Source organism: Siphateles boraxobius, unplaced genomic scaffold (genome assembly GCF_051911475.1).
Source record: "Siphateles boraxobius isolate OS27281-9 unplaced genomic scaffold, OSU_SipBor_1 66, whole genome shotgun sequence".
Lineage (NCBI taxonomy): Eukaryota > Metazoa > Chordata > Actinopteri > Cypriniformes > Leuciscidae > Siphateles > Siphateles boraxobius.
In genome coordinates this window covers 26,075,757-26,088,763 of record NW_027509193.1, presented here as the reverse complement: position 1 = coordinate 26,088,763, position 13,007 = coordinate 26,075,757, and the positions used below count along the sequence as shown (strand labels likewise).

Genomic DNA, 13,007 nt, shown 5'->3' with positions numbered 1-13,007 from the left:
TGATTAAGACAGTTCAAAAATATACTCTTTAGAGCAATGCTGCTTCCACAGGGACTGTTAAAACAGAAAGTGGTTCTTAAAGGGCCCCATCAGTCTTCTCTTGCATTCTCTTTGCTGTGACAGACATCTGTCCATTTGGGCTTATTAAGTAGAGAGAGTAGAGCTGACAAGTGTAGCTCTCACATAATGAGCCGTCACCTTCCCACACCAACGCTTATTTATCTGCCGCTGTTTTATTGTCAAAAGCAGAGCTTGGCAAAATGCATGATTATTCCGTTGATGCTGGGTAAATTTTATGTTAGTTAATGACTCGTCTAGTTTATATATTCAGAACACACACACAAAAAAACAATGCCTCTAATGCTTTAAAAAAAAAGTTCATAGGACAGCAAAGTGTACTGTATTTGTAGAAAGTGCCAGGCACTTTCCTTGTGTTGTTTATGTTCAGAGGTAGATGTTTAATAGCTGGTGGCACAGTGCAAGTGTGTAAAACAAATGTGTAAATACTGCATGGCTCTAGCAAGAAAAGCTCTGTTTCACCGAGGAGTGAGCAGTCTTTCCTTACGGCCATCATTAGGCAGATTTACAGAGCACCGTCTGAGAAAAGCTCCATGATATTGGTTATAGAGGGCATTAATTATGAAATAGACTTCTGGGAAGAAATAACAAAGTGTGGTCAGAGGTTTAAGAAGACTCTGACAATAAATCTGAAAGGACCCAATGATCCTATTAAACTTTAATGCAGATTTAACTGTCCATTAGCATGAAATGCAAAGGGAAGATGAATATATGGGTATTATTAAGTATTCAACACTGATTCATTTTTAAACTTCGTTAATTAAGAAAATGCACATTCTGTAGGTGGAATGAACCGAGCATTGCTCACAAAATATAATTTAAGTGTGAGAGCAAACTAGCCTGTAGAGACTAGCCATTATGACATATTTGACATTACCAGGGATCACAGAGCCCACAAAATCATTAGCATTTCCCGCAATTCAAGTGCTTACTATTTCATTATGAATCTGAACCAGTTCCACATTTCATTAAAATCAGTACATCGACATGAACTTTCAGCGTATTTCTTCTCCTCTTTTTGCGAAGAGAAATGTGTTGAGATCCATTTGCTCTTTGATGTTCGCCCAGATCTCAGCCAACAAATGTGAATTGAGACTCTTTAATAAACTAAAATATAAGCTCCAAAAATGTTCTCTCCTCTTAGGATTGAACAGAAATAGTTCTGTTTAGTGTGTTGCTTCCTTGGAAAGAGTACAGGTATTTACCACTGAGTTTAAAAGCACTCACACTGGGGACAAATCCTCCACGCACAGCACTACTGTGGCCTACTGCACAACAAACCATGAGATGCTCTTATCTTTAAAATATGTTTGGTCTATTTGTAATTCGAAAGCTTGAAATTTCAATGAAGCTCTTAGCTTGAAGGTGCTGCTGAGCCAACGAACGCAATCTTGTACGGCTGTAAATGTACCCAAGCCAGTTTCCATGTAAGCAGTGACCTCCAAATTTAAAGCATCAGGGTGCTTAGAGCACAGAGAGACTTTTCCTGAAAAACGCATAAGAGCTTTTTATGAAGTGGGCGGATATGGTAGAGTGCATCAGGTTGGGAAATGGACTTCCGACCAGGGGATTACACTTGCATGGCTCACAATGTTGTGCCCTAGAGCGAGTCGACTAACCCGATTCGCACGAGAGAAAATAGAGCAATGAATCAGTCATGCATGAACACTTTGTTGCGCAGTTAAGTTTGTACCTGTAGAGCACGCCAGTTTGTGGTGCTAGCAACACTCTTGCGCTTTCTCCCCAGATTGATGCTGAGAGAGGAACCGCCCAGCGCTCCGCCCAAAAACATCGTAGCCAGCGGCAGAACCAACCAGTCCATTATGGTGCAGTGGCAGCCGCCCCCAGAGCCTCAGCTCAATGGAGTCTTGAGAGGATACGTCCTCAGGTGAGACATGCACAAACAGAACTTGCCTGATGAAACGTGCTGAATTATGACTCCTTTATTAATATGACTTATTTATTCATATGGCATACACTTTATATTAAAAAGTCAAGCTTATTTTGAGACCAACAATGTCAGTTTTTGATTGCATTTGTCACCCCATCTAGAGAATGGAGTTGCAGTTGACCTTAATGCTGTCACTTTGACTAATGTTTTAGTACAGCTGTTGCCCAGAACGTTTATAAGCAAACTGATTTAAAAGGAGTGTTTGACATGTCTGTGTGAAAGTAAATCTAGGCAGGCTGTAGTAAAGGTTTTGGCAAACATGACACTAGTGTTCATAACAATAGGTAACACTTTAGTTTGGTGACTAATTCTCACTATTAACTAGTTGCTTATTAGCTTGCTTATAACTTATAAAGCACATATTAACGCCTTATTCTGCATGACCATATTATACTGTACATCCCATAATCACATCAAACACCTAAAGTTAACCACCTTACTAACTATTAATAAGCAGTAAATTAGGAGTTTATTGAGGCAAAAGTCGTAATAGTGTGTTACCCAAACTTAAGTGTGACTGAACAATACTATTTTTTTATTTGAAAGATTTGAAAAATAATAATTATATATATATATATTTTTTTTTTTAAGTTGTTATGGTGTGGCATTAATCGGACTACATTCGACGACTTTTTGGATGACTGCGCTTGTTGAATCACCTTCAGTGATGTAAAAGAAATCCCCCTGATTGGCTGCTCCCTTTTTTAATGAAGAATATAGACTATTGCCCATACCTGCTGGTATGGAGAGTCATTTGCTCTCACACAGGTGCAGAACGTATGTGTTAGTTGGTCGTTGACTAGTCTTTGCCGTGTGTTCAAGTGCAGCAGCTTTTTGTCCCTGACAAAGGCTGCATGAGGCGACACCATAGTCAGCATTCGTCGCCGCTAGTTTGGTGTGTCTAGGCCTTAACGCTTTCCCCCTCATTTACGGAATTTGTTTTTGACCAAATTAATAAGTTGATTCATATTAGATTTTGAGTCAGACTACATTGGTGGCATTATATGTTTGTGTTTAGTATGCAAAGACACAGAAGAAAGACATAATGTCTTTACAATATTCAGGGTATCCAGTCTAAAATGTTAAAATCTTATTTTTTATTTAATATGCACCCAACAGAGAAGATCAAGCAAATGAATGACACTAATTTCTCTTATGTAGCAAGAACTTGGATGCATTTCAATATCTATGCTGTTTTTAATAGCATTCCCACACCGCTGGTGTATTTAACACAACTTCCACCCTTGAAGAGAGCTAGTGTGTGCCTAATAATTATACAGCCTGTGGGAGGACTTCTAACAGAACAGTGACCTGGAAGAAAATCATTGTCGCTCACTGTTTGGCCATCGATTGCCCTGATGCAGGTACCGGCTCGCGGGGCTCCCAGGAGAGTACCAGCAGAAGAACATCACCAGCCCTGAGATAAACTACTGCCTGATCACAGAGCTCATCATCTGGACCCAGTATGAGATTCAGGTGGCCGCGTACACCGGGGCAGGCCTGGGCGTCTTCAGTCAGCCTGTCACTGAGTACACGCTGCAGGGAGGTGAGACCTCGTTCCTCTTTCACATTCTCCGTTTTTTTCATTGCCTAACAGTTGCTGCTTCTATCAGCCTCTGTGTTTTCATCTATTCCTTTTCATCAGCAGAGACTGGAAGCATACTGGTTTGAGCCGGTTGATGCGATATTTGTTTGCATGCAACACTGAGGTCATCTTAGCCTCCACGTAGACGCCACATTTATTTTAGAGCCCTCTTCTCAGACATCTAACTTCCATGCGAATCCTCTTCAAAACAATTATGTCAATTATCTACGAGAGCGCTTTTCTCTTTAGATGAGAAGAATCCATCTCAGGAAATTCAGTTTTTATTTGGACATTTGGATGATTATCCAAGGAGCGGCAAATGTATCGACTCTGCTTTGAGAAGCTTCATCCGTCTAATTATTTTAAATAGACGTTTTATAAACAGAGTCTGTCAAGCAGTTGAATGGTATTGACGCAGCTCCGCTAAAACCACTCACAATTAGCAACCTTGACGACATCACTGATGCTAAGTAAGAGACTGTGCAACAGTAAATGAACTTTCTGCAGTTGTTTGGATGAATACTAAAATAGGGCTGTCAATTTAAACATGGTCATTTTGGACAGTTAATTATTAGCATAAGTGGATCACATTTGATCATGTCTCCTATCCTGTGCGCTACTACAGGTAACGAATGACATTAACAAGATATCACAGATGTGTGTGAACACCCTCTAAATCTACCTTAGATTAACTCGACTATAAAATGGATTACTGTAGGCCAATAATAGGCTTATATTCAAAGGTACACTGTTACTTTTGTAAGCCCGTCTAAATGTGTGCAAATGTTTGATTATTCTTTAACTCTTTACTTATCTATGTCGTTTTGAGATCCTCACGCCTTCTGTTTAACGCGGGTCTCACGATCACAAACTCGTCAGTTTTCGGTCACCAAACAGAGGTAATTGGCTATATATCTGAGATGGTCGCATTCACGCTTACACAATCAAAGATACTTTTGTATAGCACCCCTGGTTTGTATACACTTGAATTTGAAGTAACGTTTACTTCAGGCAGAGGCATGGCCACTACTACAGATATAAGTCGACCAACATTACTTCTCTTATAATAGCTTTGGATTGGCCATGCCGTGGTTTCCCACGTACACTTATCTAAAGTAACATTAAATTGAAACAGAGGTAAGACACACCCAAATTTAGATTGGTCAAGCAGCATTTTACTGTCCTAAATGGAAATTCACTTCTTGTCTTTATAAAAACATGATAAAGTACACTTGAATTAGTGCCAAATATTAATCTGACGCAGACTTTGCGGTAACATACAAATCTGTTTAATCTACTTGGGAAATTCAGAGTAAGTCAGAATAAAATCAAATGTTTTCAGTTTTATTATGTCAGGGAAATGCATCATGCCAATTACATAATCAGTTCGAAGATAATAAATACCAAACATCAAAAGCTCTGGAATAAAGAGAGAAGATGCGAACCTGACATTATAAAATACATGATGCAGAGTGTCTTGCACACACTCCGCATCACAGGCTAATTAGAGTTACAAATCACGCTGAGCCTCTTGTTGCATTTCTCAGACCGAGACAGAAACTTCTTTCTCGTGGAAACATTTGCTAACAAGAGGAATTTGCATTCAGAGTTTACACCTTTTGGGAGCAGAATGCCATTTGCCTGGAAGACACCCCCTTCTCTGTGTGCAAGTTATCTCTGAACTCTTTAAAACTTTATTACCTTTTTGGTTCACTTCTGTGGGAATGAGACCTTTGTACCAGTCACACTGAGACATTTCAAATGATACCAAACATGTAGTGGAGTACATCATGAATTCATTTTACAAACCATGTTTTCACCCTATAATAAGTGTTTATACTCTGACTATTTTAGACAGAGCAGGACGCCAACCGCAGTCCATTACCTGCATGACTCATACATTTATATACATAAAGGGTGAGAAGTAGCTCCTGCTACAATGTACAATGTAAGATGCATGCAGTTTTGTTTATTAACCATTAGAGCGCCAAAAGTTACATAGTGTACCTTTAATGAAGTGGAAATAAAGAAAAGAAAATATGGACTTGTAAAACCACTTTTTATAATGGACATTACTGCTTAAGTTTGTGGACGATAAGATTTGTTTAAAAGAAATGAATTATTTTATTAAGCAAGAACACCGTTAAATTGACCAAAAGAGACCGTAAAGACATTTATAATTGTTACAAAATATTTCAATCAAATAAATTCTGTTCTTTTCAACTTTCTATTCATCAAAAATTTGCAATTGCTATTCGCACAAAAATATGAAGCTGCGCAACTGTTTAACATTGGTAATAATAAGAAATGTTTCTTGGGCGGCAAATCATCATATTATAATGATTTCTGAAGGATCATGTGACACTGAAGACTGGTTTAATGATGCTGAAAACTCAGCTTTGACATCACAGGAATAAATTACTTTTAAAAAAAATATATCAATAGAAAATATTTATTTAAAATTGTAATAATATGTCATAACATACAAGTATTATTGATCAAACAAAAGCAGTCTTGATGACCATAAGAGACTTTTTTTTTAGAAAATCTTTCTGACCCCTTAAATTTTGAATAGTAGTGTATAATAAATAATTTATTTGTCTGCAACAAATGGTATTTATTATTAAATAACCTTCATTTGGGGCTTTTTCGTGGCAAATATTGGTATATAAACTTAATTTGATTAATTTAATTATTCAAATATATTGACAGCTTTATAAACAACACTAGGCCTACAGTGTATGTGCTTTTTACCCACTAAGGAATTTGAGGTGGAGAAAAGTGCCTCTGAAGAGCAGAGACGCTGCTGCATAATGAATATGTTTACACTGCTTTAAGAGAGGACTATAATTGGCAGGCTTTTGAAAGATAGTCTTTTGATTCAAAATAAGTCAAAGCTTGACAGGCAACCTGAAAAGATCAGCCGCAGAAGAAAAAAACTAATATCTCTCACCAGACATTCATGAATATGCTTTTTGTATGAATTTTTGTCCCAGAGGTTTTATGAATGTACACATTCAATTCCACAAAAAAAACATTTGAAAGTCTAAAATTCTGTTTTATGTGTGTTGTACAAGTACATGCTTTTCAGTTGTATTATATACACCAACACCAAGTTGTGCGTACAGCAAAACAAAAACAAAAAAGTATGGCAAACAATCAGGAATCTGGACTGTGCTGTGATATTGTTTTATTGTGTTTTTGGCTTATATAAGACCTTGCCTTTCATTCAACTGCCGGCTCTCTCGATTCAGCCTTTTAGAAGGATACTGGATTTATAATAGAATGTGAATGTATTTTTTCTTTCATGTATTGTGTCCATGCTATAGTGCCGTCCTTCATAAAAGGTCAGAAATGTCTCAGGCACATCTCAGGTGCACCGTGAGTATTGTAAACTGAGCCACTTCATTTTACTGAGGAATTTTAATAATGTTGCGATTCTAACATTAGTCATTTAATGGCCACTTTGTTAGTTGATGCTCTTATGTTGTTGCTGCATTTTGCATAGTAAAAATAAGAGCAAACTCAATAACCTCAGACAATTTTTGTTATTGTCACAAGCCATTTCCAGTTTTCTGCAGTTAAAAAGGATCTTCACATATACAAAGTTTCCCCTATTGGAATTGACACTTAAATTCAATTCACACAGTCATTCAGAAATAAATGTGCATGTACTGTATTACATTTGGAGGGAAAATCTGATTTGGGTGCATTCAAATGCAGTGTGAACAAGGCTCGTCAGACGTGCTTAAGTGGTGTCCGCGGCTGTCAGTCTTGCGTATTCAGCAGGGCAAACTTTGTTTGAGTGCTATTTCACTCGAGATGATCGATCAGTATGTAGGTGGAAGCTACGTATAGTACATTCAGGCCAACATTGTGGTAAATAACTGTGTCCCACAACCTGTCACCTTTAAAGGTGACCTATTATGCCCCTTTTTACAGGATGTTAAATAAGTCTTAGGTGTCCCCAGAATGTGTCTGTGAAGTTTCACCTCAAAATACCCCCACAGATCGTTTATTATAACATGCCCAAAATGTCCCTTTTGGGGTGGAAGCAAAAACAAGCTGTTTTAGTGTGTGTATCTTTAAATCCAAATGAACTGCTCCTGCCCCCCTTTCCAGAAGAGGGCTGTGCCTTCACATTTCCAACTTCAGATATTCCGGCAACAATGAATCAGGTCACCAAAACGTGTTCCGTATTCATAGATAGAGCCAAACTCACGCCCTGCCCCTTTTGCCTCAAAATGTATTGTGCCCTTTTCTGATAATTGTAAATAATAATAATTATTTTTATAAATATTATAATAAATGAAACACACACACACCCTTGCCACTAACAATAATAATACAAACAAATATTATATAAAAAAAAAAAATTGGCGGAGAAGTGGTAGGCGGAGTTTCCTTTGCAGCGCCTCATATGCATTTAACGGTTCTGGTACGCACTACTTAGCAGTTTGCGCGAGTCTTCAAACGAGCAGCAGGTAACGTTTAAGCTAATACGGAAAATTACATTTATCCTACCATCACCATGCTACTCTAAAAGTTGCTGCAGCATGCAAGTTATTCTTAACTACAATAAAAGTATAAATCGATTTCAGACGCATTCTGAGTGACAATGTCATTCGTTTTTATCCAAGAAATAAAAGTGCAAAGGGAAATACATCTAACAGTTAGTTAAATCAAATCTTAAGTCCATGTCCAACTCTAAATTGTGAGGAACTTATATCTTTGATTTCATAGTAACGCTTTACAATAAGGTTCATTTGTTCATTACTCATGTATGAACTAACATGAACTAACCATGAGCAACACATTTGTTACTGTAGGCTATATCTTAGTTAATACTACAACTGTTAATTGTTTATTCATGTTATGTCACAGTCAGTGCATTAACTAATGTAAACAAATACAACTTTTGATTTTAATGTTTTAGTAAATCCTGAAATTAACTAAGATTAATAAATGCTGTAGAAGTGTTGTTCATTTAGCTAATGTTAACTAATTAAACCTTATTGTAAAGTGTTACTGATTCATGATAGCTAACACTGTCTTCCATACATATAATACATACATTCAACAAAACTAAAAATTAATTTTCCATTATTACCTTCTTGATTCTCACTGTTTTGTTCGGTAAAGTAAATAATATTTAGTAATATTATCATAATTTCCCTATTTTCACTTGATGTGTTATGTATTCTAATAATTGTATCAACATATTTTCTTAGAATGCCAAGGAAAGAAAGAATAAAAAACAAAAAAAATCAAGAAGTAATCCTTTTTTTTATTTAGTGCCCTTTTTGGTCCCTCCGTCCCTGCCCCTGAGGAGGTCCGTGCTGGTCACTGACACACACAGCCAACACATTTACACTCAAACACCAGGTGAAAGTACATTTTGCATAATAGGTCTCCTTTAAGGCTTATTGAAAGCTTTCGCTGCAAATGCCTTCTCAGTGAGGTACTTCACTTGATCTTCCATTATAGATGAAAGAGGACACAAATAATAAAATGAAATCACTTGGGAATCTAAAAGGTAGTACTTTTACCTTATCCTATGAGTAAACGTGAAATACAGAGTGCTAGCTCTTCATGACAGAATTTTTTTTATTCAACTAAATGGTTCAAACAAAACAATTAAATGTCTTTTTAAAAAAATTAAGGCATTATCTTCACAGAACTTTTTGAATCCAGCGTTTAGTTGCCCAACTCAAGCGTTCATTGCTGAAGTCCTGGAACTTGTAAACACTGCTTTCATTTCCTGACGAATCGTTCACTGCACACTAAGCTAAGTCAGCCATTCAGATTTAGACTTTTGTCTTCTCGAAAGTTTTTTATTTTTTTATTTAGTGTGCCATATGCATTCGATATTTAGTGACTGGAGTGCAGGAGGTCCATGGGCATGACGTCTGAGGCTGAGACAAAAAAATAAGGTGAATAGGAGTCTAACCATAGACTGTAAAAAAGAGTCTGACATGCAGTATGTGCTTGCCTGTAGTCCCTACAGCGCCCCCTCAAGGTGTGGAGGCCAAAGCGGTGAACTCAACCACCATTGAATTTACTTGGAATCCACCACCTCAGCAGTTCATCAATGGCATTAATCAAGGTTACAAGGTACACTCATTTCTCCTGTACTGGTCCCTGTCAAATATAGAAAGTATATGTTTTGTGCCCATGCCCATGAGTGACACACACTGTGTTCTATTTAAATGACATTGGTGTCTGTCCCTCAGCTGATGGCATGGCCCGAACGGTCTCCAGAGGATGTTATCGTCGTAACCATCACCCCTGATTATCACGGGACACGTCACCTGGGTTTCATCAGCGGTCTAAAAAAGTTCACCTGGTACCTGACGTCAGTGCTGTGCTTCACCACACCAGGGAACGGACCCCGCAGTGCCCCCAAACTGGTGCAAACTCATGAGGACAGTAAGTAATAGTCTGTTTCTTTGTGTTTCTGTCTCTCACTGAATCATATACTTCAGAAAATTCGTGCTCAGAAACGAATTGATTGGATTCACATAAAAGAAGACATTTTCAGTGCTGTTTGACACAAAATGCACTGAAAAAAACATTCATAAAATGTTGTAGATTTATGTAGCAAATAAGAATCGATAAAATAAACGTCTATATTTTAAGACAAAGGTCTTGATAATGATTTTCAGGTTTCTTTAAGGTAAATAAAGCAACAGTTTGTTAATAACGGAAGAATATGTAAAAGTATGGTATTTGGGGTAAAAGGCACAATAATTAACATAATAAATAGCTGGCTGACTTTTCCATTTGTTGACATGATTCAGATGGTAAATATCATGTATATCAAATTGGGTGTCCACCTTAGAGATAATCACCATGTTTATAGTGAAACCTTATGCTATAATGCTATTACCAAAAAAAAAAAAAACAAGGTACCTATTGCAGGAATCTCTTTCATCCTCATTTTCATGGAGGCGTCAAGATAATTCTGTTAAACAAAATAGTTCTGAACAAAATGTTTATTTTAATTACTGAGGTAGCCAAATCAACAGAAAAATGCTCTTCATTTGGCAGGAAATATTTTATTAAATGAAGCTTTTGGCCTTTACATCAGCATTGTGACAGTGTTCTTTCTCTGAAACTCTGCTCGGGTAGTTTGGGGGTGAAAAACTACCAAATTACAACATGTCTTATAAAAGTCGCAGTAATTAAAGTGCGGGTCAAGCCGCTATAATTATATCAGTGTCTTTTGGCATCGTTGACACTACAAGTGAGAAACTAGTTTTGGTTACTTTCCAAAAAGAATTACTGGGAAAAGAATGAACAAGGAAAAAGAAACAATGTCTGTGTGCATGTCAGGTTTTGATATCATCGGAATCTTTGTTGTGGTTCATTATAAAGGGACTAAATAATACCTTATTTGTTAATTGTTTCACAATTAGTGTGTGGATTAATCTATGACCAGCTCAATTAGCCTACAATAGACAGAGCTTGTTTAGAAACAAAAGGAGGTCTACAACCAAGAAATGTCTTTGTGTTTAGTTCCAGGCCCTGTTGGTCGCTTGAGCTTTACAGAGATATTGGATATGTCTCTGAGAGTGAGCTGGGAGGAACCTGTGAATAAGAACGGCATCATTACTGGTGAGTGTTTTTGATCTTTCCGTTGCTTTTATTGATATGATACTCAAAAATATATATATAGATATATCTATATATATCTATATAAGAATATATAGACAATCAAGGAAAACACATACATTTTGCAGCAATAAATCTGAATGAATTTGTTTGCCCCAGCATCAGTAAAACTCAGTTTTGGGGAATGATGAGTTGTTCATTAGATTTGTTTCCTGTTAAATGAAATCTAATCTGCCCCCCTCTGTTTAAATGTAGCTGAACGTTGCATTAGATAGAGCAGGTGAGCCCGTAAAGGAGCTCAATTTTCATTTGGCAACTCTTGGATGTTCGTATAGCTTTATTAATGGATACACTTCTATTTAACACTTCATTGAGTTTTTGCACAAAAGCAATTATGGCATCGTTGTTTGCGTTCAGTTGGCAGAAACAATTTTCGCTCCCTGTTGCACAGCTGTAAAGGATGCTTTTGTGATTGTGTGTGTGTTTGTTTGTCTCTGCATGACTCTCTCTGTGTGGGCGCTGATTTATGTGTTTTAGCATTCCAGTAGTGCTATTTATCCATATTGTCCTTTAGTCATTACCACCTAGAAGGTAAAGCACAAACAGATCAAAAGAAGGAAAAAAAAGGTTAACCGTGATCAAAAGACCTGTAAGCATGAGTAGACCTTCAAGCATTTGACAAGAACCTGAGCGTGAATCTCTCGAAACATGTTCAGAACGATTGGAGGGCATATATTAACGCAAAATCAAGAAAGAAATAAGAAACTAGATTTTGCTTTAAAAAAAGCAAAAAAAAATTTTAACATTTTTTGCATAAATTGATTAAAAGTGACTGTAAAGTAATTTATATTCAACAGTGACAGTAAATAAGAAATGTTTCAGCAAATCATCAAATTAAAATGATTTCTGAAGGATCACGTGACACTGAAGACTGGAAAAAGGATTTGTATCACATTTTACATTTATTCATTTAGCTGACGCTTTTATCCAAAGCGACTTACAATTGCTATATATGTCAGAGGTCGCACGCCTCTGGTGTGAGAGACCCGGGTTCGAATCCACTGTGAGACACCAATGTGTCCCTGAGCAAGACACTTAACCCCTAGTTGCTCCAAAGGCATGTGTCTTATCCATTGCGCCATCACCACCCCTTGTATCAATTTTGGAAAATTACTGTTACTTCCAAGTGTAATTTATTCCGATGATGTCAAAGCTGAAAATGCAGCCACTGACTGTAGCAGCAAAGCGGGATCGATCGTGGCGATTGTAGGCGGAGTCTGACGGGGAGTCCTTTCCTTTTGGGACTCCTGCTAGCTCTAATACTTTCATGTCGATTTCTAATCTTACAACAACAACAAGAGAAGAAAAGAAACTGATTAATGTGGAATGTCTGATTCTGAGGGATTATTATTTGCAGAAGAGGTTGCAAAAAAGATGACAGATGGTAAAAGTTACATCCTGGCTTAATCAGAGTTATCTGAAATTAAATGTGTCAAACACACTCTGTATGTTCTTTTCTAAAGGACACAGTGCTGATATAAAGCAGGATATTGTGTGACAAGCTGGTCTAATACACATTTGATAGATCTAAAACCATTGGAATTCTACAAATAAGAACTTACATTTTTTTTATATAAAAAAAACTTTCAGCATTGTCACATTTTAAATAAGTATAACTTGTTTCGCTGGGAAAATCTCATTAACTTTAAAAATGTTTGTTTAGTTCATAAGATTATGTATGGTTTAGCTCCTCCTCCTCTGGCTGATTTTATTCAATTT

The 13,007-nt window shown here is 37.0% G+C and overlaps 1 protein-coding gene across 2 annotated transcripts in view; it reads left to right on the top strand.

Moving 5' to 3' along the window:
* Nucleotides 1-13,007, top strand: part of sdk1a (sidekick cell adhesion molecule 1a) — a 391,713-nt gene that overhangs the window by 312,351 nt on the left and 66,355 nt on the right. For both annotated transcript variants that reach the window (XM_077213331.1, XM_077213330.1), the window contains exons 16-20: nt 1,826-1,966; nt 3,394-3,575; nt 9,613-9,728; nt 9,848-10,043; nt 11,133-11,231. In XM_077213331.1, the coding sequence (XP_077069446.1) occupies nt 1,826-1,966; nt 3,394-3,575; nt 9,613-9,728; nt 9,848-10,043; nt 11,133-11,231 (734 nt within the window). The remainder of the gene's footprint in view (nt 1-1,825; nt 1,967-3,393; nt 3,576-9,612; nt 9,729-9,847; nt 10,044-11,132; nt 11,232-13,007) is intronic.